Source organism: Hypanus sabinus, chromosome 22, assembly GCF_030144855.1.
Source record: "Hypanus sabinus isolate sHypSab1 chromosome 22, sHypSab1.hap1, whole genome shotgun sequence".
NCBI classification, from domain to species: domain Eukaryota; kingdom Metazoa; phylum Chordata; class Chondrichthyes; order Myliobatiformes; family Dasyatidae; genus Hypanus; species Hypanus sabinus.
The window spans coordinates 26,925,561-26,952,193 of NC_082727.1; the positions used below are offsets into that span (position 1 = coordinate 26,925,561).

The 26,633-nt window shown below is 41.3% G+C and overlaps 1 protein-coding gene across 5 annotated transcripts in view; it reads right to left on the reverse strand.

Annotated features, from left to right (window-relative positions):
- Positions 1 to 2,791: 2,791 nt before the first annotated feature.
- slc22a15 (solute carrier family 22 member 15) overlaps positions 2,792 to 26,633 on the reverse strand; it is a 51,276-nt gene continuing 27,434 nt past the window's right edge. Inside the window, exons 8-14 of one of the 5 annotated variants that reach the window (XR_009507423.1) lie at positions 20,967 to 21,052; positions 19,497 to 19,617; positions 13,783 to 13,855; positions 11,070 to 11,219; positions 10,734 to 10,960; positions 6,446 to 9,681; positions 2,792 to 4,696 (exon numbers count right to left, since the gene is read on the reverse strand). Coding sequence is in view for 2 of the 5 variants with exons in the window: in XM_059947344.1 (XP_059803327.1) it covers positions 4,664 to 4,696; positions 11,070 to 11,219; positions 13,783 to 13,855; positions 19,497 to 19,617; positions 20,967 to 21,052 (463 nt within the window). In the remaining 3 variants the exon portion in view is untranslated. Of the gene's footprint in view, positions 4,697 to 6,432; positions 9,682 to 10,733; positions 10,961 to 11,069; positions 11,220 to 13,782; positions 13,856 to 19,496; positions 19,618 to 20,966; positions 21,053 to 26,633 lie in introns of all 5 variants that reach the window. The other 4 variants (XR_009507424.1, XR_009507425.1, XM_059947345.1 and 1 more) reach the window with 4 other exon arrangements.

Consider the following 26,633-nt stretch of genomic DNA (forward strand, 5'->3'; position numbering starts at 1 on the left):
GTCCCCCATGACAACAACCCAAATGCTTTACACCTTTCTTTAATTTGCCTGCATACATGTTCAGCAATCTCCCAGTAGCTATTGGGGGTCTGTAGTAACAATCCCATCAGAATGATTTCACTCAATTTTTGAGTTCCACCCATACAGAATCAGACAAGCCATTCATTATATCCCTTCTTGAGTGCAGCTTTGACCTTGTCCCTATTTAGTAGTATAACTCCCCTACCTCTTCTACCTCCTCTGTCTTTTCAAAAACATCAAAATCCTGGGATATTAAACAGCCATTCCTGTCTCTCTCTCTCAAACTAGTCTCTGTAATGCCACAACACCATTGTTCCATGTACATCAACTTTACCCACAATACTCCTGGCATTAAAATAGGCATCCGCTAGTCTCGTGAGACCATGGATTTGCGCCTTGGAAGGTTTCTAGAGTGCAGGCCTGGGCAGGGTTGTATGGGAGACTGACAGTTGCCCAAGCTGCAAGCCTTCCCCTCTCCACACCACCGATGTTGTCTAAGGGAAGGGCAATAGGACCCAAGCAGCTTGGCACCGGTGACGTCGCAGAGCAATGTGTTGTTAATGCCTTGCTCAAGGACACAACACACTGCCTCAGCTGAGGCTCAAACCAGTGACCTTCAGATCACTAGGCCGATGCTTTAACCACTAGGTTATGCGCCAATACTGGCATTGAAATATATACATTAAAACTATCTGAACCTTCATATCTCTTACTTTGCTCCTATCTGTTTTTACTGGCCCTGATATCTAACTTACTCTCCATCCCTTCACTTTCTGACCTGGTGTTCTGGTTCCCATCCCCCTGCCAAACTGGTTTAAACCCTCCCCAGTAGCACTTGAGAACCTCTCAGTGGAGTTACTGGTTGCCCTCCAGTTTAGGTGCAACCTGTCCCTATTGCACAGGTCACCCCCAGCCCCAGTAAAGGTTCCAACCTGAAACTCTGTTTCCTGCACTAGCTCCTCAGTCACTCATTCATGTGTACTATCATCCCATTCCTGCCCCAACTAGCATGTGGCACTGGGAGAAATCCAGAGATTACTGCCTTCAAGTTCTGCTCTTCAGTCTCTTCCCTGACTCCCTTTACTCACTGTGCAGGACCTCTTCCCCCTTTCTACCCATGTCATTGGTGCCAATGTGCATCATGACTGCTCACCCTTCCTCTTGAGAATCTTATGCAGTTAGATAGGAGACTTGGTAGGGGGATGGGCAGGATGTTCTGTGGCTGCAACTGTGCTGAGACATCCTGGACCCTAACACCTGGGAGGCAATACACCATCTTGGAGTCTCTTTTGCAGCCACAGAATATACCTGTCCATCCCCTATCAAGTCTCTTATCTATCTGACTTTACCCTAGTGCGACTAGCCTGGCTGCTGCTGCTGTACCCAGACATTCCCCCACCCCCCCCCAGCAGTATTTTAAGGGGTATCCTTGTTGCTGTGGGGTATTACCATAGGTGAACCCTGCAATGACTGCTTACTCATCTTACTTCTTCTGATGGTCACCCACTTGCTCTCTGAAGCCTACACTCCCGATGTGACCACCTGAATAAAAGTCTAATCTATGATGTTTTCAGCCTCCTAGTTGGTCTTGAGGAAATCCATCTCTAGTTCCTTGGTCTTGTCAGTCAAGAGCACTTCCTGCAGATGTAGTCATCAGGGTATCCTGCAACCCCACATCTCACAAAAGGAGCATTCCACTGCCTTAACTACCATCCTGCCTACATTTGTGACACTTCCTAAGCTTAAATTCTACAATCAAGTAAATTATTCCAAACCCTTGACTCCCCTGCTCTCGCTGACGCCTGTTGAGCCAAAGCCTGACCATTCTAACACTGGCCCACTCCAACAATGGCTGCTACCACAACGGGCACTCCATTTACAGCGCTTCTCCCTATAGATGCTGCCTGGCCTGCTGCGTTCCACCAGCATTTTGTGTATGTTACTCCACTTACACCTTGCTTCTTTTTGTTGGCTGTTGCAAAGTTACTAATAACTCAAGCAATCTCCAGCTATCCTTTTAAACCTTAGATATAAAGTCCACAAGGAACTACCTCCAACTCACTCCATATTCTCCTACTCCACAGACAGGTCCCGACAAGCCTTGGTCAAGTTTTAAATCTGACACTTAAAATCCACATGGAACTGTCTCCAACTCATTCCACAATCTCTCCCTCTGCAGACATCTGACAGTTTGGAAAATCTGTTAGTCTGACACCACTAAAGTCTCCAGTGTACCATTATCTGTAGTGTTTCTGTGATTGGTTGTGAGTTCAAAATTTAAACTGAAACTTCACTGAAGACACAGTGAAATGCTGCATTTTTGGAGCTGCAGTCTTGCAGATGAGATATTGAAACAAGGTCTTTTTGCATTTTGAAGTTTCTTCAATGTTCTAGCCACATATGATTTTCAACTAACACCACCAAAACAGGTAATCTACTTACATTCACACAGTTACTTGTAGGAAAACATTTCTCACAGATTGACTGCAGTCTTTCTAAGAATTTCATTGTACTTCAACAACTATAAAATATTTTGGGAGGTCCTGAGGTTGCAAAGGTACACAGTCATTTCTTTTTCCTCCTTTAGTTGATCAACATTGATTTTCCAAAGCCTAAAGATAAAGTTCAAGCAGATTTCCAAACTGCTGATAATTTTAAGCCCAGTTCCTAGTATTTATCACCATCTTGTATCACACATTATAAATTAGTAAACACGATGTTTGACAATATTTTGGACAATGTAAAAACAAGACAATGCTACAGTCTGCAGTGGGTTAATCATAGCTTTATTTACTTTGACACAGTCGATGGTGAAGCAATGCACATGACAAACTTCGGCTTAAATACTTGTACAATGCTGTCAGGTATCTGCTTTGGCTTAGACCGAGCACATAAACAAGGGTGTTAAAATAAGCTCACTTCTGAGGGCTACTCAAACCAAAAGAAAACCACAATAGTTTTGAAACAAAACATGGAAGTCAAAGTCTTTGCATTATTATTTATCAATAAGAGCCAGATTTCCACTGGCCATCCAAGTATGCTTCATGAAATGGGTGGGGTCTACAAAGGGGACAGGCTGGTTAAAACCTAACTTCTGCCATCTCTGCTCTACATAAGGCAAGATTGGCAAGAACAAGGCAATACTGTGTTGCATTCTTACTGTTCCCACAAAGTTGGAATTTATATTGATAAAGAGTAACCACCAGGGGTATGAAACACTCTCTGATTTATAGCTGTACTACATTCTAACTTCAAGCTGCTAGGAGGTTTAAATAAACTTTTTTTCTGAAAAAGCATTATTCTTTCCATTTTTAACTCTAACAATGATATTGTAAGATATAAGTTACAGAATAAACTTGCTTGTTTTCATAGAGCAACATGAACTATGCCTATGGAAGCAGATACAATGTGCAAAACTGCAATGGTAAAAGACAGTTTGCATTGGTCCAACTGTTTCATTGTGCTCCATTTTGTGTGGTCCTCTTCCTTACTGACTATAAACTTGAATTCCTGATGAAGGGTTTTGGCCCGAAATGTCGTCACTACCTCCTCCCATAGATGCTGTCTAGCCTGCTGAGTTCTGCCAGCATTTTGTGTTTTTATTTATTTCCAGCATCTGCCGATTCATTCATATAAACTTGATTTTCTTGTTTTTTTTAAAAGAACAATTTCCATCTCTTTCCTCCTCCAGCTAATGCTGCAGGCTTAACTCCTGATTTACAAAATCATCTGTGCCAAGTAACCGCCATACCACCTCCCAAATGGATATCAAGTAGCCATTCCCCAATAGTTATCCTAAACACTCACACTTTTCCACAGAGGATTTTGGAGAGCAATTAGGACCACGCAGTGAAGAAAATGTCTTTGGATTTGAGAAGTATAATCCAAGTCATTTGAATCATAGATCCAACCGACAGAAAAAGAAAGGCAGAGATTCGTACTATACTTGCAAAACAAACTTTCTTATAAACTTCGGAACTATAGCATTTCAGGGCTCTTAATTCAGAAGTGCAAAATGGAAGTAGCGCAAAATCAACATGAAAAGGTCAACAGATCTGAGTTTTCTTAAATCTTGAGCATCCAAATCGGAAACTTCAAGGAAGAGCAAGTATAAAGTGTGTTCAGCACATACTATTCCCATTGTAAGTCTTTCAATTATTTTGCAATTTGTATTAAAAGGTTAATAATGCTGAGCTCCTACCGTTTTACGTTTACATTCTATACTTAAATTTGATACTAATATTCCATTGGCTTACAAATACTCCCTATGTAAAAAATAAACTTTAAGACTGTATTACTCAGTTTATACTCAACATTATTAAACTTACAAATTTAAGGTCACAAGTAAAAATACTTGCAAAACTGTATAGTTATAAATTTCACAAAAATATTTATCACTTGCTACCAAACAAATGTTACAAAATAAATAATTGAGGTAAATCTTTCCTGCCTGACGAATTCTTCCCTTAGCAACACGTTGTCACTAAGAATAACCAACCGATCTTAAACAATGAATTTCAAAAGACCTGAGCTGATTATATAACCCCCCTTGGCATCTTCTTTAACGTCTGCAGATATCCAAATCTGAGGTTTCATTCCTTACATCCATTGGAGGCATCCGTTCAGTCACAGTCTCTGGTGTTCAAGATCCTGTGTCTTCCTGTAGTTGAACAAGCTTGATCAAAGAAAAATACAGAGTTCACTTAACATACAGAATTTCACAAGGGATAAGAGCATCTCTTCACAATTGTCTTTTGCCTTGCTCCCTTCTTAAAGAGTGCAGTGACATCTGCAATTTTCCACTCCTCCTAGAAAGATCACTATTAACTGCATACATAGTCTTTTCAGCTACCTTTTTCAGAACCCTGGGGTGTAGTCCATCTGGTCAAGATGACTTATCTACCTTCAGACCTTTCAGGTTCACAAGCACCTTCTCCTCAGTAACAGCAATCACACGCACTTCTGCTCCTGACACAGTCCAATTTCTGACATACTGCTGGTGTCTTCCATAGTGAAGACTGATGCAAAACACTTATTGAGTTTGTCTAACATTTCTTTGTCACCAATTACTACCTCAGCAGCATCATTTTCCAGCAGCCTAATATCTCATTTCACCTCTCTTATTCTATATATATTTGAAGAAGCTTGTGGTATCATCTTTTATATTATTTGTTAGTTTACCTTCATATTTCCAATCCTCTAGCTACCTACTAATTTTTGCTATATTGTATGCCCTATCTTTTGTTTTTATGCTGTCTTTGACTAACATTATCAGCCCTAACAGACACTACTGCTTGGCAAGGAAGCCGTGGGTGATTACAAACATAACCCTTTGCTTATTTATTAATTCAAGCTCTTGGAAGGCAAGTCTTTCAGCCATCTGAAAGCCCAACAAAATGGTTTGGGTGATATTGGCCCTTTCTGAACACTGGTTCATGAACCTATTTGTTCCTGAAGTATAATGATACTGAACTTGCAGCATTTTGCCATTTAGGGTTTTACTGGGGTTTGATCATGGATCTGGCATATTGCATTTTTGGATGATTTTCATCTATATACCAAGGTTAAGTACATGCCACAGAACACAACAGACATTCTCCAGCCACTGGATGAAGGTATAATTGCATCTTTTAAAGCATACTATATTTATAAAGGATTTTCTCAGGCTATTATAATATCGGTTTCAAAGCAGTACTGTACAAGTCCTTAAGTGAATTCTGGAAGTCACACAAGTACATTGCAAATGCACGCAAGGACTAAAGTAAAGTTGGTGTATGGAAGAAATGTTGTCTTAACGTTAACTTCCAATATTTTTTTAAGACAATAGAAAATATGAAGGAGAAACTGGTGGCTGCTGGTAATCAACCTCAGTATAAGAGTAACAAGGAGGACATCACTAACACAATGACAATCAGAGCTATGAAGACCTTAACGAACTGGAAAAACAGCTAGAAGTTGAAATCCCAGAACATGAAAAGGGATTCACTACAAAAGGGTTGGCAGCATTTCTGAAGAAATCTGTAGAATAGTTGGTAATGCTAGAACAGCAGGACCCTAACTTAGGAAGGTTGACCTAGGCCTGTAGAGGTACTAATGAGAGTATTTGCTACTATAAAGACATTTTAGAAAGGAGACTATTAAGACACAGGAGCAGAATTATACCATTTGGCCTATCAGGTCTGCTCCATCATTCCATCTTGGAATGCAGGATCTCCCAGTGGCCACCCATTTTAATTCCACTTCCCATTCTCCATTGTTGTGATGAGGCCACACTTAGGCTGGAGGAACACCTTATATTCCACATGGGTAACCTCTAACCTGATGGCATGAACATTGATTTCTCAAACTTCCGGTAATGCCCCCCCCCCCACCACCCCTTCACAATTTCCCATCCCCTTTTCCCTCTCTCACCTTATATCCTTACCTGCCCATCGACTCCCTCTGGTGCTCATCTCCACTTTTCTTTCTTCCATAGCGTTCTGTCTCTTTCACCAGTTAACGTCCCAGCTCTTTACTTCATCCTTCCCCCTTCAGATTTCACCTGATGCCTTATCTTTCCCCTCCCTTCACCTTTTAAATCTACTCATTCTTTTTTCTCCAATCCTGCTAAAGGGTTTCAGCCTGAAAAGTGGACAATACTCTTTTCCAAAGATGCTGCCTGGCTTGAGTTCCTCCAGCATTTTGAGTGTGTTGCTCGGATTTCCAGCATTTGCAGATTTTCTCGTTTGTGATCGGATTCCATTATGACTGATTTATTATCCCTCTCCGTAACCTTTGATGCCCTTACTAATCAAGAACCTATCAACCTCTGCTTTAAATATACCCAATGACTTGCTGAAAAACAGCAGTTCAATCTTCACTTGTTAAGATTTTTTTTATAAAGTTTGAAAGGACATCAGAACCAGTCACTTCCACCTCAGCTCAATGGAGATGTGGTTATCATATAGAGTGATTTTGTATAAGTGCAGACATATTTTCCAACTTATTAGCAAACTTGACTTGTTCCATAAAAGTGGAACACTTTAATAACCCAGGGACTACCTGCACATTCTCAATAGATGGAGCAGCCTATCCATGTACAAAAAACCCTGGCCACATTACAGGACATTAATAGTTCTGAAGACTGTGCTTAAAATTATTCTTTCAACTGGCTTGTATGTAGTCCTATAATGTGGGAATAAACAGTTCTTCATCAGGACTGGGAAGGAAGGGCAAAGAAGACAAAATAAGAAGGGGAGAAAGGAGGGGAGGAGTACAAACTAGCAGCTGAAAGGTGAGACGGAAGGTGGATGGGTGGGGAAGGGGGATGAAGAGAGAAACTAGGGGGTGATAGGTAAGGGACTAAAGATGGGACCATGATAAAAGGGGAAGAGCAGCATTGGAAGAAGGTGATGCACAGGTGAGAAGGGATGAGAGGAGTACCAGAATGGGGAATCGAAAAAGAGAGAAGGGAGAGTTGGGATATATAATATCAGAAGTTAGAAAAGTCAGTCAGAATTCAAGCCATCAGGTAGGAGGCCACCCAACAGAATATGAAGTGTTGCTCCTCCAGCCTGAGTGGGGCCTCGTTGTGGTAGTAGGGGAGTGCCATGGACCAACATGTGTGAATGTGAAGTGGAACTGAAATGGGTGGCGGATGGTACTCGATGAAAGGTCCCCCAATTTAAATGGGATGAATTTGATGTTCTACTGTTGCATAAAAATATATGAAACTCAGGGTAATAACTATTTAAGAACTTGATTGAATTCTTAATAAAATTAAAGAATCAAATTTATTTCTTCAGTTACTAAATAATGAATCTGTGCACACTGGAATTCTTTCGGGGTGGGGGGGAGTGCCGCAGAGATAAAATAGGATAATACGAGACAGAGAGAGAGCTGAGAATAAAATGACCATAGGGTACCGGGAGCTATACTGGCCCAAGAATACATAAGGGATGCGTGCAATAATGACAAATGACTTCAGATAGGTGACTCACTTTTCACTCTTTAAACCAGGGCATTGCTGGGAATATAAAAATGTGGTGTGGTTAGATAGGAATGTCAGTACATACTGTGTGTCATAATTATATCATTTGGGAGTGTGTGGAGACCTGTACAATACTAAATAACACGTCCAGCAGTAACTGTGTGCTTCGTGCAGTCTAGCTTAATGTTGCTGAGTTTAACAACATGAACATTACTTCATTATTCCTTCTTTTTGCACTGTTTACAATTGCAATCTATAGGATTTTATACCTTTGCACTGTACTGCCTCTGCAAAACAACAAATCTTACGCTATATATGACAGTGATAATAAACTTGAGTACGATTCTGAAGTTGAGTTCAGGTCACTCCAATGCCCCAGAGAGACAAAAACAATTTGATCTGGAAGCAATCACTCTTGTGCATTTAGTGGTTTAGATATGATTAATGGTTAGAGACGGGAGAATGTGGCTGCAAGTCAGGTGGGGATAAATACCCAGGATACAGAAGTATCAGCTTTTCATAGAATTAAACAGTATGGCAATAGGCCGTTTGGTCCTACAAGTCCACAATGACCATCAAACACTCATTTATCCTAATCTGATTTTGCTCTTATCCCCAGATTCTACCACTTACTTACAAGTGAAGAGTGATTTACAGAGGCCAATTAACCTACCCAGTCCCACATCTTTGAGGAGAGGGAATAGGAGCACCTCATGTTTGCAGGGAGAACATTCAAACTTGACACAGATGACACTGGAAGTCAAGACTGAAGCTGGGCTGCTGGATCTGTAAGGCAACTGCACCATTGTACTGAACAAGACACCTACATCAGCTACGCCCCCTCCCACCCAGTCCTCTGCAAGGACGCCATCACTTTCTCTCTGTTTCTCCATCTTCATTGTATCTGTCCTCAAGATGAGGCTTTCTACTCCTGACATCTGAAATGCCCTCTTTTTTCAGGAATATGGCTTTTCCTTACTGTGGTTGACGAAGCCTTCACTTCCATGTCCACCATTTCCTAAACTTCTCTGATCCAGCACCCATCAAAGATCCCCTGGTGCTCATTTTTTACTCGAAGAGCCTGCACATCCTGCACATCATCCACAACCAGTCAGAAGTTCTTGATTTTCGTTGGGACCAGTCTCTCCACAGTAGATGCAACAGTTGGGCCTCAATAGCCCTTTCAAGTGAGCCAGACATTCATGTGCACCTCCTCCAACCTCAACTACTGCATTTGGTGCTCATGACGTAGCCTCCTCCACATCAGTGACAACAACCACTGACCAGCCAACCACTTTACACTCTATCCTTCTTGACCAGCCTGTGCTCAAGGTGGCATGTCATTTCAACTCCCCTCCCCATCCCCACACTTACCTGTCTGCCCTCAGCCTTAGTCACTGCTAGATTCAGGCCTCACACAACTAGAAGAACAACATTTTATATTCTGCCTGGATAATCTACAAGCTAATAGTATGAATACTGAAATTTCCAATTTCAGGCAAACTGCAGGCTATGTTCCCTTCTTTCTCCCTCTGATCCTTGTGGTTAGTTACATCCCCTTTTCCAAGGCTCTTCCTCTACTACCTAGTTTCATTTCCCTTCCCACCTGTCATCCCACCCTAGTTCCCTTATCACCTTCCAGCATCTTCAGCTTATCTGAGATGGACGGAACCGGTGTAAAGTATCTATGTCTATGGAAGAAACAAATGGTCTATGGTTAGGAAGAGACTTCTGAGGATGATGTGAAATATTTGCAAAGAGATATTGTCAGCGAAATGGTAACAAATGAGGGGGTAATAGAGACACAGAAACAGGCTCTTGGGCTCAACACATACAGGGTGACTAAGGTATCTTCATGAGCTATTCCCCTTGTCTCCATTTGGCTCATATCCCTCTAAACATTTCCTACCCATAAGCCTGTCTAAGTGCTTTTTAAAATTTTTAAATTGAACCTGCCCCTACCACCTCCTCTAGCAAATGTAGACAATGCTCCATCTACAGTTCTCCGAAAATAAGGTAGACAAATAAAAGATAATTCTATGTGGTAGAAAGAATGGAAAGAAGTAGTATAGGAAGTGCTAATATACAGTGGTCTGCACTTACAGAAGGCAGAAAATTAACTGGAGGTCAAGTGGTCAGGAAGACAAATGATACACGAACTTTTATGCATAGGTGTTAAATTCCAAGGAAAATACATATTGCTGCAATTTAATGGGGTTTTGATCAGTCTACATCGGGACTGCCACATGGAATTCTGGTCCATGCAGCAGGAAACATGTACCAGCTTGCAGCCCCAATAGTAAAGGTTCATTAAAATTATTCTACTCGTGATGGGAATTTTGCAGAAGCACATACTGAGTATGATATGTTTGCACTGTTGAGGGTGATGTGACCTTTTTGATGTATGAATTATAAAAGGGATGATACTCAGGTTGGTGAGTCTGAAGCTAGAGCTATAAAATCAGAAGGGATGGACTATTTATGGTTGGGAAGAAAGTTGTTCAAAATTCTCTGTGCTGCAAATGCTCTGCCATGGAATGTACTTGAAGGTAGGATTGAAAGGAGTATGAGAACTGGAATGGAATGGAATGTTGGTAGGCTAAAGAATAAGTCATGTGCTTAATTAATGTCTGGGCCAGCTCAAGGAAACTTATGGCCCAATACTGATCACATTCCTTAAATTCTAATCCTTCAGTTTAAAAAGATCCATGTAGTGTCAATGTAGCCAAAAGCAGAAGCTAACCTGGTGCAATGAATGGAAACTTGGCACAGCGATTTGTTTCATCTACAGCAGGGTCCCAAGTTTTGTGCACAGGTTCAGTGAATTTCCAGTGTAGAATTTTTTTAAGCAGAAGAGGCTACAGAAAATTAATTTGTGTGAAAGTAATCAGCACTTAAAATTAGACAATCTTTCCTGCTGATTTGAATGCTTTTGGACGAATGCTTGTGTGAGAAGACACTCTACAACTTCTGGATTGAAAAAAAGATAAATGATAGATTAGATCCAGAAAGTAGAACTGTAACTTTTTCACTTCATCTGAGATTCACAGAGAACATAACAATAAGAAATTAAACTTGCTTTTCTCCTTCTGTCTTCAGGAGGGTTGAGGTCTTCTATGGACTCTGCAATTTGTTTGTTTAAGGTTTCTGGGAGAAGAAGTCCCAAAAATCCTCCTGACATTCCAGCAATCCCAAAGATGATGAATGGCATAGATGGATTCAAAGATTTCTGAAAATTAAAAATACTCACCTCAGTACTGTATTCAATTGTTAAAGCAGATGTAGCAAATTAACTTCAATTACATAGACACTTGTGTGCAGCAAAAATATTCCAAGACATTTCACAGGAGCATTAACAAACAAAACTTTAGGGCAGATGTAATTAAAATAACACTCAAGGTCACAGGCGTTATAACGCTGTTTTCTAAATTACTTTGTACCTAACTTAAATAGAAAATAATTCAACATCATTGCTTTTAAAATGACATTCCTCAAATAGTGGAAGAGTTATAAACCAACAATGAGTTATTAGATCAAAGACAGTCCAAAGTAAATTAAACCAGAGACAGAGCAATATTCTTTCCCTGCATGAGTAAAACTCAGTAATGAATCCAAGAATTAAAAACAGGGGAACACCAGGAACCAGTGCTGATAGAAACTCTAAGACATTGTAAAAAAAAATGACCCAGGATCAGAGTCTGTAATATTTAATTCAGATTCAGACTAGTTTATCACATGGGCATCGAAATATACAGTGAAATACGTCATTTGTGTAATCAACCAACAGAAGCTAACGATGTGACCTAATGATGTGCCCACAGCTCAGTACCATCTTGACTGGAAGTATTTAATAAAGATAAAAAAGCAAAACATAAGAAAGAGAAGCTAGAGTTATCATTAATGATAATATAATGGCAGTAGAAAAAGTAACAGCTATCAAGAGAACATCTGCTTTTGGAACTAATTATTGAAAATGAACTGAAGCAATTAAGAGAAGTAGAAGTAGGTGAGCATCTTGGCAATACTGCTTATACTATAAGGCAGTTCAAGCTATTATTTGAGAAGGAAATGAGCATTATAATGATGAGGTTAACTGATTGGATGGGCTGAGTTCACTGAGTATGCAAGTGGTAAGAGAAAGCAAGACTATGATCTTCTGGTAAGATGGCACACTCGGATGCAGCAGCCATTCTGAGTCCAATTAAAGGTGCATTTGTTCTTCTTTTACATCTTTTTTCACAATCACAAGTCACTGTCAGTTCAAGCTGACAGGAAGGTGACAGTATCTCAAATAACCACACGTTACAACAGTGATGTGCAGAAGAGCATCTCTGAACGCACAACACATTCAGCCTTGAAGTAGAAGTTCACACCGGGATCCACTCCTGTTGATAATGAAGTGGCCACTAAGAGTAGATGGATAAAATGATGAAAAGATAAGCATACTGAAGAGAAGGAACTAAAAGGTTATGGTGATTGAGGAGGAAGGATAGAACACATAAATACAAATTAAGCAATGGCAGGGACTGATAGGGTAAAATGCCTTGTTATTGTTCTGTTTATTCAATTAAATCACAGGCTCTGCACAGCTAATGAATGTCCAACTAATGTACATATGAGCAAGCATTCAGGAGACCAGGATGGTAAGACAGCTGCTGTTGAGTTGCAGGCCATGTCAGTCATTTGGGAACTTGGTTCACTACATTTGCAACTTGCAAATTGTGCGGGTTACAGCTCATAGGAACGGAACCCTGTTGTAACCTTGGGAGGACTGTATATGATTTAGGAAAAATTGTTGAGAGGTAGTTTCTACAGATGACAACCTAAACACTAAAAAAAGGTCTATATTCACTGATTTTTATTAAAGCTATGAGTAAGAATTTGGTTAAGAAACAAGTACTCAGGGTTAGCTTGTGTAGTTTATCATGCTCTACAAATTAATTGTGGGGATCTTGGAATTTCACTATCTGATTAACTGCAACTTTTAATGAAAAACAAATAACTTGCTCTGGGTTTAAATTTCAACTAATTTAGAAAATTACAGCAGAGGGTAGCATTCCACAATGATACATATGAAATCACACTGTGGCACAGAATAAGAATACAACGCGTTTTAAGATATCTTTGTTATTTTAACAATCATACAATCACAAAATTTTACAGCACGAGGCAGCTATTCACCCATGACGCCCCTTGTTAAGAGTGATAATCAGTATTCAACCTCTGGTCTATATTGGAAGCAAAGGCATTATATACCAGATCACAGCAATGTGTAAAAAAATTCTCACACCTCTTTGCCAATTAACTGTATTTCTTTTGGGTTCTCAACCTCCTGCCAATGGAAACAAATTCTCCCCATCTACTCTATAAAAACTCTTTAATTTTGAACACTGTTCACATTTAACATTGTTTCCAAAGTGATTAATTGATTGGTTGTCAGTTATGTCCGATGATGACTGGAGACTTTTTAAAGTGGAAAAGACACTGGGGCAGTTCCACACTCCTGACTTCAGAAGTCCCTGTCTAGTGGTACGAGTTGTTATCACAACTCTGGTCTTCCTTGATTGCAGTGGACGACCATGACTTCAGTGCCTTATCATGCCCTTTGCTCACCACGAAATGCAGCAGAACTGCCTTCCTGATCTCACTGTTACTCCCAAAGTACAGTGGCCCAAACTGGATACAGCAGTTCAACTGAGGTGTATTCACTTTTGTGTTAAATAAATTACTTCCACCAAAGTATAACGCCAATGTGCAATGGCAAATTATATAGAAGAAAATGTAAGACTAACCAGTGATGGCACGAAAGGTGCCAGAATCCCACCGATCCTGCACGACATGGAGCAGATTCCCAATCCAGCATTCCTGTATCAAAACAAAATCTGCATCAGCTCAAGGCAGGCTAAAACATTCAGATGGACAAAGCAGTTAATCACCTGGCAGGATGTGTTGCTCCAATTCCTAAAGGCAACATCTCAGATTTCAAAACACTTAATTCTGATCGGAAGTTCATGTTTTAAACTATGCACAAATACTTACAGATAACTGGACTTGAATCCTTTCTCCCCAACCAGCTATTAAATTATAAATAGGACTCATTGGTAGTTTAAATAAGAATGTCCCTCTCCTAATGGTTCCCTATTCAACCACTGAAAGTATATGATATGCTGAAGGACATTTGGTAAAAGGAACAGATGTGGAAGTAGACCATCGGATCCTTCAAGTCTGCTTTGTCATTCGTTCAAATCATGGCAGATCTTTATAGAGAATGGTGCAAAAAACAAAACAGACATCCAGTGAGCGGGAGTTCTGTGGGCAACAACACATTGTTAATGAGAGAGGTCAGAGGAAAATGGCCAGACTGGTTCAAGCCAAAAGAAATTCAGAGTGGGGAGGTTTCAGCTTAACAGGCTTGGGTGAGGCAAGTTGTGGAAGACACTAGCAATATGCTAGAACTTCAAGAATGTCAGGGGGTAGAAGTGAATGCAGTTGCTATCCCTAGGGAGAAGGTGCTTAGGAAGCTGAAAGGTCTAAAGGTAGATAAGTCACCTGAACCAGATGGACTACACCCCAGGGTTCTAAAAGAGGTAGCTGAAAAGATCATGGGGACATTAATGATCTTTCAAGAATAGATTCCGGTATGGTTCCAGAGGATTGGAAAATTGCATGCCAGTCCACTCTTCAAGAAGGCAGGGAGGCAGAAGAAAGGAAATTATAAGCCAGTTAGCTTGACTTTTGTTGTTGGGAAGATGTTGGAATTCTTTGTTGAGAATGAGGTTTTGGGATACTTGGAGTCACATGATAAAATGGACCAAAGTCAGTGTTGTTTCCTTAAGGAAAAACTTGTCTGACAAATCTGTTAGAATTCTTTGAGAAAATAACAAGCAGGATAGACAAAGGAGAATCAGTGGATGTTATGTATTTAAGATTTTCAGAAGGCCTTTGACAAGGTACCGCACATGAGGTGGCTTCACAAGGTAAGAGCAATGGAAAGTTTCTAGTAAGAATAGGAAATTAGCTGACTGGCAGAAGGCAAAGAGTGAGAATCAAAGGAGCCTTTTCTGGTTGGCTGCCAATGACTGTCCGCAGAGGTCTGTGTTGGGACTGCTTTTTTTATGTTATATGTCAATGATTTGGACAATGGAGTTGATGGCTTTGTGAGCAAGTTTGCAGATGATACAAAGAAAGGAGGAGGGGAAGGTAGTGTTGGGGACGCAGGGAGGATGCAGAAGGATAGATTAGGTGAATGGGCAAAGAAGTAACAGATGGAATACAGTGTCCGTAAGTATATGGTCATGCACTTTGGTAAGAGGAATAAAAGCATAGATTATTTTCAAGACGGGGAGAAAATTCAAAAATCTGAGGTGCAAAGGGACTTCAGAGTGCTCATGCAGGATTCCCTGAAGGCTAACTTGCAGGTAGAGTTTGTGGTGAGGAAGGCAAATGCAACGTTAGTTTTCATTTCAAGAGGACTCAAATATAAAAGCCAGTATGTACTGCTAAGGCTTTATAAGGCACTGGCAAGGCCTCGCTTGGTTTTGGACCCCTTTTCTGAGGAAGGATGTGCTGACATTGGAGGCGGTTTAGAGGAGGTTACGAGAATGATTCCGGGAATGAGATGGTCATCAAATGAGGAGTGTTTGATGGCTCTGGGCTTGTACTCGCTGGAATTCAGGAGAATAAGAGGGGATCTCATTGAATCCTACTGACTGTTGAAAAACCTAGATAGAGTAGATGTGGAGAGGTGGAGAGTTTATCTCCTATAATGGGTGACCCTAGGACAGAGGGCACAGCCTCAGAATAGAGGATGTCCATTTAGAATGGAGGGAAGAGAAATTTCTTTAGCCAGAGGGTGCTGAATCTGTGAAATTAAATGCTACATATGTCTGTTGAAGCCAGGTTACTGGGTGTACTTAAGGCAGAGGTTGATAGGTTCTTGAATAGTCAAGGTGTGAAAAGATATGGGAAAAAAGCAGAATGTGGTTGAGAGGGAAAATGGATCAGTCATGATGAAAATGAGGAACAGACTCAATGGGCTGAATTGCCTAATTTTGCTTCTAGTTTTATATTCTTCTGGAAGGTAACAATAACTATGTGTTACAACAGTGTAAGTGCCATGGTAACATGGCAATTAGCACAGTGGCTGTAACTTGGGTTCAATTATCACCACTGCCTGAAAGGAGTTTGTATGTTCTCCCTGTGACTGTGTGGGTTTCTGCTGGGTGTTCTGGTTTCCTCCCACATTCCAAAGACATACGGGTTAGTAGATTATTTGGTCACATGTGTGTAATTAGACAGCATGGTCTCATTTGGCCAGAAGGGCCTGTTACCATATCTCTAAATAAATAAATCTCTGAACAATTAGCATGTTAAACCTTGAAGTGGATGGGCTACAGTCTCTCTCTCTCTATCTATATATATATATATATTCTTATTGTGATCTCTTTTGTGGAGAACAAAATGTGTTACTCCGGATCCGATGCAGCACAAAAAGATCACAATAAGACCAAGAACAAAATAATAATAATAATAATAATAATAAAACACAATAAATACATAAGATAGCTTATATACATAGTGACTGTATGTCCATAAAGTGAAACTGGACCCAAGTCTCTGTATATAAGGTGCTGAAATTGATTGCTCTTTATACTTTTAATAAGGTATCAGTTTGATTAATGAGTCTTTAGCAACACTGAATTTGTAGTTTCACTAATGTATAACTTGTATTTTTAACGTCATTTTCACAGTACTGTATGTGGTGCTAGACGTCACCTACTGGTGGTAAAGCAATATAACAGTTACAAAACAATTTATCATCTTTCATTTTTCATTGGCTAAGTGTTAAATGCTCTATACATGTGAGTCTTCTAATAGGCCCTTCACTTATCTCAGGAATTTGCTTTAACTCAGAATAAACGTGTCTGTCTCTGCAAAAATTGTCATCTTAGTTTGCCTTTGTTCACGGTTCTTAGTTTCATGTGTCTGTGCCTGTTCCTTTGTTTAAATTTTCAATAAACAATCATGAAGCAACAAGTTTTCAACTCATTCTTGGATTCCTAACAGAACCTGTGGATCAAAAAATCACCAGATCTGACACAGGAAATGATAAAGTAGTGGTGTTTAGGGTGTGGACTGGTGGGTTAGTGGGTGGAGGTGTTGATCAGCCTTACAACTTGGGGAAAGTAACTGTTTTTGAGTCTGGTGGTCCTGGTGTGGATGCTACGTAGCCCTTTTATTAATGGGTTGGGACAAACAGTCTAGGAGCAGGGTGGGTGGGATCCTTCAAGCTGTTGCTGGCACGTTTTTGTATATATGCCCTTGATTGCGGATAGGCTGGTGCCAGTGATGTGTTGGAAGTTTTGACTACAGGTTGTAGAGCCTTCCTGTCCACTGCAGTGCAGTTTCTGTACCAAGCAGTGATGCAGCATGTCAGGATGCTCTCTACTGTGCATTGGTAGAATGATGTGAACATGGATGTACATAATCCAGCTTTTTTCAGCCTCCTCAGAAAGTAGAAGCTTTGGTGAGCTTTCTTGACTGTGTGCAATGTGTTCTGGGACCATAGGAGGATGTACAAGATGTCTGTTCCCAGGAGGTTGTACAAGATGTCTGTTCCCAGGAGTTTGACACGGCTTGCAATTTCCACTGTTGTATCACCAATGTAAAGAGGGATGTGAGTAGTACAAGTTCTCCTGAAATCAATAACCATCTTGTTTGTCCTGTTCACATCAAGGAAGAGATTTGCCTGGAACCAGGCCTCGAGGTGTCATTATTGTTGATGACCCCGAATACTTTCATATCTTTGGAAAACTTAACAATGTGATGACTTGGGTGTTTGGCCATGCTATCATGTGTCAGCAGTGTAAATCAATGGGCTCAGTACACAGCCTTGTGGGGCACCCATGTTGAGAATGGAGAGGAATGACCGGTTGTGCATCTTGACTGTCTGAGGTCTTTTGGTTAGGGTGTCCAACACCTAATGCACAGTGGTGTATTTAGATTGAGGAGTTGGAGTTTATTCACCAAGGTCTGTGGAACAATGATGTTGAATGGCAAACTGAAATCCAGGAAGAACATGCTGACATAAGTGTCCTTGATTTCTTGGTGTACTGGGGCCAGGTGCATGAAAGATGTTAAGGGTATCTGTCGTAAAGCAGTCCTGTCTGTGAGTGCCAAATGTGGCAGGAATGGAGTTTCTGGTATGTGCCATAACTAGCTGTTCAAAGCACTTCATGATGATCGTTGTCAGTAGTCGTTCAGCTCTGAAGTTGCAAAGTGTGCCTCTTCAGGCTCCTGTACCTCCTCTCTGATGTGGTTGACTAAATGCTGCGAGGTTGAGAAGAATGGAGATAACATTTTGTACAACAAACTACAATATTGTACAGGTAAAAACAGGCAGGGATTTGGGAGGTGACAACACATTCCTAGATCTGGAGCATCAGCACATCTCCAATTTGACGGAGGGAGGAACTCTCATCTTCATTAGCTCTTTTTACAGAATTACAGGGTTAATACCAAAACAATTTGTAGCTTGATCCCATCTGTTTACCACTGAACTGACATAAGGCCTCAAGTCACTTAAGATCTCATATCTGTGCATTACTTCAGTTATCAGACTGATTATGTACCTTCACACTGATCTTCGTGGACGCCTGGGAATTCAGGGATTTTAACCTATTCTTTCACCAGGCTTTCAAAGAGTAGACTACATTTTTTGGAATACATTTCAATCCATAGATTTCATCAGTTTATCAGCATGATACTTTCTTGTTGATTAAAATGAAGAATATTGAGCCATAATTCATCCCATAAAAGGAATTTATATCAAGCGCACTGTCCACATGTGGGTGCAGGAAATGCAGGTCTATCAGTGAAAGCCAAACTATTAAATAAGTATCAGAGATAGAGGCTCAGATGTAATAGAAAGTAATTACCATTGGCAGCAAATAACTAGCTCTGATCTCTTAAGGAGTTATTATTTCAAATAACATACTAATCTTAAAACTATTTCTACTTCCTCAGTAGAAAAAAGTTAGCTTGAATCCTTCACTCAGAAAACTTAATATGCTTTGCAAATAGAAAGAATGCTCACAGGAATTCAGCATTTATCTTCTACATGCTCAGGGTCAAAGTTCTATTTCTCAGCTCTGGTGAAACAAAACTTGAATGCTGAAAACTGATAGACATGAATAAGAAGTGTTACACATCCTGCTCTACTACCATATTTCTACTGGTGAAGTGAGACAAACCGAACTACTCAAACCTTCACAATTCAACATAACCAAGTGGAGTCAACACCAACCTCTCACCCGTTATCAATAAGATGATTAAATCATTATTGCACTATTGTGGGTGGTTTTGTACACAAATTGGCCGCCATGTTTCCTACACTGCAAAAGTGACCAAGTATTCGGGGAAGCCAGAAGCTGTGTGTGAAAGTCTTCTAGGTCGCTAAGGAAAATGCACTTGACTTGTATAATCACCCAGAATGAAAAGTACTAACCTGATCACAGTGGGATACAGTTCTGCAGTAAAAACATAAGCAATGTTAAAGGCCGCACTGACAGCCAACTTTCCACACAGAGCTACTGAAGCAACGTCCACCAAGAATCCCATGTCAAAATCTGGTCACAAAAATAAAACGTTTGTCTTTAGGTATGGGACAAATGGAGCTGGGTCACTAATCAGCAACGATCTCACAGAATGTCAGAACAGGATATAAAAGGACTGAATGTTCCCTGCCCCCCACCACCACCACCACATGACAATGTACACAGAACAATTATATTCATCTTTCAGTGGATTAAATGATAAAAGGCTCTTGTACCTGCTCCACTGTTACGGACGATATATCATTCTGCTCTGACTCCCTCATTCATTTCCCCACCACCTAACAATCTATTGTTCTTAGTCCGAGACTTTCCACAGGGAACCTTCCGTGATTCCCTTGTCCATCCCACTCATTTCCCTCCCGGCACATATCCCTTCAAGCGACAGAAATAGTACACCTGACTATTCAGATCCCTAATAGTGCGTCCAGGTGAGGAAACACTTCACCTGTGAATCTGGTGGGGTCACCTACTGTATCCGATGCTCCTGATGCAGATTCCTCTACAAATGACGTAAATTGAGGAACCATTTTGTAAAGCACTTCCACTCCATCTGCCAAAAGCAGAATTTCCCAGTGGCCAAACAGTTAAATTCCTCTCTCATTCCTGTTCCAATATGCTGGTCCATGGCCTCCTCTTCTGCCACGAGGCTTCTCTCAGGTCAGTGCAACATCTCATATTCTGTCTGGGTAATCTCCAACCTGATGGCATGAACATCGATTTCTTCTTCCAAAATTACATCTTCCCTTCACCTGCCCATCACTTCCCACTGGTGCCCCTCCATCTTCTCTTTGTCCTATGGCCCACCTCTCCTATCAGATTCTTTCTTCTCCAGCCCTTTACCTTTCCCACCCACCTGGATTCAACATTCATTTCCAGCTTGTCCTACTTCCCTGCACCACTTTTTTTTTTCTGATGTCTTTCCCCTTCTTTTCCAGCCCTGATGAAGGGTCTCAGCTCGAAATGTCAACTGTTTATTCATTTGCTGACTTGCTGAGTTCCTCCAGCCTTTTGTGTGTATTGCTCTGGATTTCCAGCATTTGCAGAATTACTTACGTTTTTGAAGGGAATAGCTATGCAGGCAGTGGCCACCCTGGTTAACATATTACAAAATTCTACAACTTCTGCTACGGTTCTTACACATTGGAGGACAACAGAAATGATCCCAGTACAGAAAGAGGGAGACAATGGGGAATTACTGACTTGAGTGAGTGAGCAACAACACAGCATAATACCGTCACTATGGGACACAAAAATCAAATATGCTGGAAATAGCCACAGCAGAATCTAATCGTGAACTTCTTATATTTTATTACCTACGGCATTAGACCACTGAGAATCAAAACTGTGAAAAGTATCCTCACCTTGTTTCTCCGGCACGAACATGGTACTTAAACAAGCAACGCCTGCAAACAGCAGAAATGCTGCCATTGTCTTACGCCTCCCTGACCTTGGTAAGGGGTAGAGTATGGAGTTGGGAGGGGAGAGAGAGAGAAAGAGAGGGAGGTGGGGGGGACAGTGGTGGGATGGTGGTAGGAAGGGGGTTGAGGAGGGGTGTGTGTATGTGTGTGGGGGGATGGGGGTGAGGGGGAGGAGGGGGGAGGTGAGGGGGGTGATGAGTGGGGTGGTGGGGGTGAGCAATCAAGTGTGATAGCGAGGGAGGGATTGAGAGTGGGAGCGAGAGGGAGAGATTATTCTGTGTTCCATTCAAACAACCCATCAAATAACATGAAAAGACTTCTGACACAGAAGATATACACATTTGAAAAACATGAAAAAGAATACTCAAATTCTCATGTAACCCAGTCACAGGTGATACCTGTAAACTTGCACTTGATAAAATTGTTCAATTGTTTCAAGTCAGACAAAAGGACAAAACAAAACTTGGCACCCAAGTTCTGATTTCTGATGACATGAAACCCCCATTTCTTTCTACAGATGCTACCTGATCTGCTGAGTAACTCCAGCATTTTCTATTTATTTTTTAGCTGGATCTGCGTTGAAAACAATTCTCCCTCTGATCCTCTCTAAATCTCTTAATCCTTACTTAAAGTCTGTGCCTTCTGGTTTTAGATACCTCAGTAATGGAGAAAGGTTTGTGACATTCAACCCTATCATGTCCCTCACCATATCCCCTTCTCAGTCTCCATCACTCCAAAGAAACAGCCTATCCGGCATGTGACATGAAATTTGTTAACTTAGCAGCAGCAGTTCAAGGCAATACATAATATAGAATATCAATTGTAGTAGGTGTATATTGAATAGATTAAAAATGGGCAAAAATCAGAAATATTGTATACTAAGAAAAAAGTGGGGTAGTGTCCAAGGGTTCAATGTCCATTTAGGAATCAGATGGCAGAGGGGAAGAAGCTGTTACTGAATCGCTGAGCATGTGCCTTCAGGCTTCTATACCTACCTGATGGTAACAGTGAGAAAACAGTGAGATTTTTTTTAATTGTTTTTGGAGAAGGAAGTCAGAGAATCGGAATGGGAGTGCGGCTGGAGCCATTTTGATTTTTTCTTCTTCTCATCCGAGTTAAGAGAGGCGGGACTGCACAGGCGTGCGACGTCGGGTAGTAAAGCGCAGAAGATTTAAAAAGGAACACAGCCTTATACAGTGGGCAGCAGAGTGAGCCAGGAGCAGAATGAAGGCTTAAGGGCTTTGGCTCAACAGGCTTAGGCGGAAACAGGCGAGGCAAGGGAGGTTTAGGTTTCAGTTTTTCCTGTTATTTGAGGAAAGGGGTAAGTATGAGTGTGAGGGCAGCTTGTTGTTCTTGGTGTCGGATGTGGGAGTTCTGGAGTCTCCTAGCCTCCCGGACATCCATATCTGTGCCAGGTGCGCCGAGCTGCAGCTCCCAAAGGACCGTGTTAGGGAACCGGAGCTGCAGCTCGATGACCTTCATCTGGTCAGGGAGAGTGAGGAGTTGATAGAGAGGAGTTACAGGCAGATGGTCACACCCGGGCCACGGGAGGCAGACAAGTGGGTCACGGTTAGAAGAGGGAAGGGGAAGAGTCAGGTACTAAAGAGTACCCCAGTGGCTGTACCCCCTTGACAATAAGTACTCCTGTTTGAGTACCGTTGGGGCGGGAAGGCCTACCTGGGGCAACCAACAGTGGCCATGCCTCTGGCACAGAGTCTAGCCCTGTAGCTCAGAAGGTTAGGGAAAGGAAGAGGAATGCAGTAGTAATAGGGGACTCGATAGTTAGGGGGGTCAGATAGGCGATTTTGTGTACGCTATCAGGAGACCCGGATGGTAGTTTGCCTCCCTGGTGGCAGGGTCCGGGATGTTTCTGATCACGTCCTGAAGTGGGAGGGTGAGGAGCCAGAGGTCATGGTACATATAGATACCAATGGCATAGGTAGGAAAAAGGAAGAGGTCTTGAAAGGAGAATATAGGGAGTTAGGAAGAGAGTTGAGAAGGACTGCAAAGGTAGTAATCTCTGGATTACTGCCTGTGCCACGCAACAGTGAGAGTAGGAATGGAATGAGGTGGAGGATAAATGCTTGGCTGAAGGATAGGAGCAGGGGACAGGGATTCAAGTTTCTGGATCATTGGGACCTCTTTTGGGGCAGGTGTGACTACAAAAAGGACAGGATGCACATGAAACCTAGGGGTACCAATATCCTGGCAGGGAGATTTGCAAAGCTTTGCGAAGCCTACTGGGAAGACTTTAAACTAGAATGTTTGGGGAGTGAGAATCAAATTGAAGAGACTAGGAGAGAGGAGGTTAGTTCACAAATAGAGAGAGCTAGTAGATAGTGTGTGAGGGAGGATAAGCAGGTGACAGAGAAGAGGAGCGCTCGGACCGAAGATGTAGGGGAGAAGGAAGAAAAAGATATTAAAGTTGTTTGCACCATTAGGGATAAACAGAGAGTAAGAGGTGGAAAGTTTCCTAAGTGTATCTATTTTAATGCTAGGAGCATTGTAAGAAAGATGAATGAGCTTAGAGCATGGATTGATACCTGGAAATATGATTTTGTAGCTATTAGTGAAACATGGTTGCAGGAGGGGTGTTATAGGCAACTAAATATTCCTGGATTTTGTTGCTTCAGGGGTGATAGAATCGGAGGGGCAAGAGGGGGAGGTGTTGCATTGCTTGTCAGAGAAAATATTACAGAGGTGCTCTAGCAGGATAGATCAGAGGGCTCGTCTAGGGAGACTATTTGGGTGGAATTGAGGAATGGGAAAGGTGTAGTAACACTTATAGGGGTGTATTATAGACCACCAATGGGGAGCGAGAATTGGAGGAGCAAATTTGTAAGGAGATAGCAGATATTTGTAGTAAGCACAAGGTTGTGATTGTGGAAGATTTTAATTTTCCACACATAGACTGGGAAGCCCATTCTGTAAAAGGGCTGGATGGTTTGGAGTTTGTAAAATGTGTGCAGGATAGTTTTTTGCAGCAATACATAGAGGTATCAACGAAAGAAGGGGCCATGTGGGATCTCCTGTTAGGGAATGAGATAGGTCAGGCAACGGAGGTATGTGTTGGGGAGCACTTCGAGTCCAGTGATCACAATGCCATTAGTTTCAATATAATTATGGAGAAGGATAGGACTGGACCCAGGGTTAAGATTTTTGATTGGAGAAAGGCTAACTTTGAGGAGACGCAAAAGGATTTAGGAGGAGTGGATTGGGACAATTTATGGGAAGGATGTAATCAAGAAATGGAGGTCATTTAAAGGTGAAATTTTGAGGGTACAGTATCTTCATGTTCCTGTTAGGTTGAAAGGAAAGGTTAAAAGTTTGAGAGAGCCATGGTTTTTCAAGGGATATTGGAAACTTGGTTCGGAAAAAGAAAGAAATCTACAATAAATATAGGCAGCATGGAGTAAATGAGGTGCTCAAGAAATATAAAGAATGTTAAAAGAATCTTAAGAAAGAAATTAGAAAAGCTAAAAGATACACGGTTGCTTTGGCAAGTAAGGTGAAAATAAATCCAAAGGGTTTCTACAGTTATATTAAAAGGTTAGTGAGGGATAAAATTTCAGAGTGGAAAGCTATGTGTGGAGCCAAAAGAGATGGGGGAGATTTTGAACAATTTCTTTTCTTCGGTATTCACTAAGGAGAAGGATATTGAATTGTGTAAGGTCAGGGAAACAAGTAGGGTAGTTATGGAAACTACGATGATTAAAGAAGATGAAGTACTGGCGCTTTTAAAGAATATAAAAGTGGATAAATCTCCGGGTCCTGACAGGATATTCCCTAGGACCTTGAGGGAAGTTAGTGTAGAAATAGCAGGGGCTCTGACAGAAATATTTCAAATATCATTAGAAACGGGGATGGTGCTGGAGGATTGGTGCATTGCTCATGCAGTTCCATTGTTTAAAAAAGGTTCTAAGAGTAAACCCAGCAATTACTGGCCTATCGGTTTGACGTCAGTGGAGAGTAAATTAATGGAAAGTATTCTTAGAGATAGTATATATAATTATCTGGATTGACAGGGTCTGATTAGGAACAGTCAACATGGATTTGTGCGTGGAAGGTCATGTTTGACAAATCTTATTGAATTTTTTGAAGAGGTTACGAGGAAAGTTGACGAGGGTAAAGCAGTGGATGTTGTCTATATGGACAAATAAGGCCTTTGACAAGGTTCCACACAGAAGGTTATTTAGGTAGGTTCAATCATTAAGTATTAATACTGACTTGAAAAATGGATTCAACAATGGCTGGATGGGAGATGCCAGAGAGTAGTGGTGGATAACTGTTTGTCAGGTTGGAGGCCGGTGACTAGTGGTGTGCCTCAGGGATCTGTACTGGGTCCAATGTCGTTTGTCATATACATTAATGGTCTGGATGATGGGGTGGTAAATTGGATTAGTAAGTATTCAGATGATACTAAGATAGGTGGCGTTGTAGATAATGAAGTAGGTTTTCAAAGCTTGCAGAGAGATTTAGTCCAGTTAGAAGAGTGGGCTGAAAGATGGCAGATGGAGTTTAATGCTGATAAGTGTGAGGTGCTACATTTTGGTAGGACTAATCAAAATAAGACATACATGATAAATGGTAGGGCACTGAGGAATACAGTAGAACAGAGTGATCTAGGAATAATGGTGCATAGTTCCCTGAAGGTGGAATCTCAGATGGGTAGGGTAGTGAAGAAAGCTTTTGGTATGCTGGCCTTTATAAATGAGTGCATTGAGTATAGGAGTCGGGATGTAATGTTAAAATTGTACAAGGCATTGGTGAGGCCAAATTTGGAGTATTGTGTACAGTTCTGGTCACCGAATTATAGGAAAGATGTCAACAAAATAGAGAGAATACAGAAGAGATTTACTAGAATGTTACCTGGGTTCCAGCACCTAAGTTACAGAGAAAGGTTGAACAAGTTAGGTCTTTATTCTTTGCAGCATAGAAGGTTGAGGGGGGACTTGATAGAAGTATTTAAAATTATGAGGGGGATAGATAGAGTTGACGTGGATGGGCTTTTTCCATTGAGAGTAGGGGAGATTCAAACAAGAGGACATGAGTTGAGAGTTAGGGGGCAAAAGTTTAGGGGTAACACGAGGGGGAATTTCTTTACTCAGAGAGTGGTAGCTGTGTGGAACGAGCTTCCAGTAGAAGTGGTAGAGGCAGGTTCAATTTTGTCATTTAAAAAAAAATTGGATAGTTATTTGGACAGGAAAGGAATGGAGGGTTATGGGCTGAGTGCAGGACGGTGGGACTAGGTGAGAGTAAGCATTTGGCATGGACTAGAAGGGCCGAGATGGTCTATTTCCATGGTGTAATTGTTATACGGTTATAAAAGGGCATGCCCTGGGTGCTGGAGGTCCTTAATAATGGATGCTGCCTTTCTGAGACACCACTCCTTGAATATGTCCTGGGTACTTTGTAGGCTAGTAACCAAGATGAAGCCAACTAAATTTATGACCTTCTGCAGCTTCCTTCAGTCCTGTGCAGTAGCCTCCCCTCCCCACTGTACCAGACAGTAATGCAGATTGTCAGAATGCTCTCCAGGTACATCTATAAAAGTCTTTTAATGTATTTGTTGACATGCCAAATCTCTTCAAACTCCTAATGAAGTATACC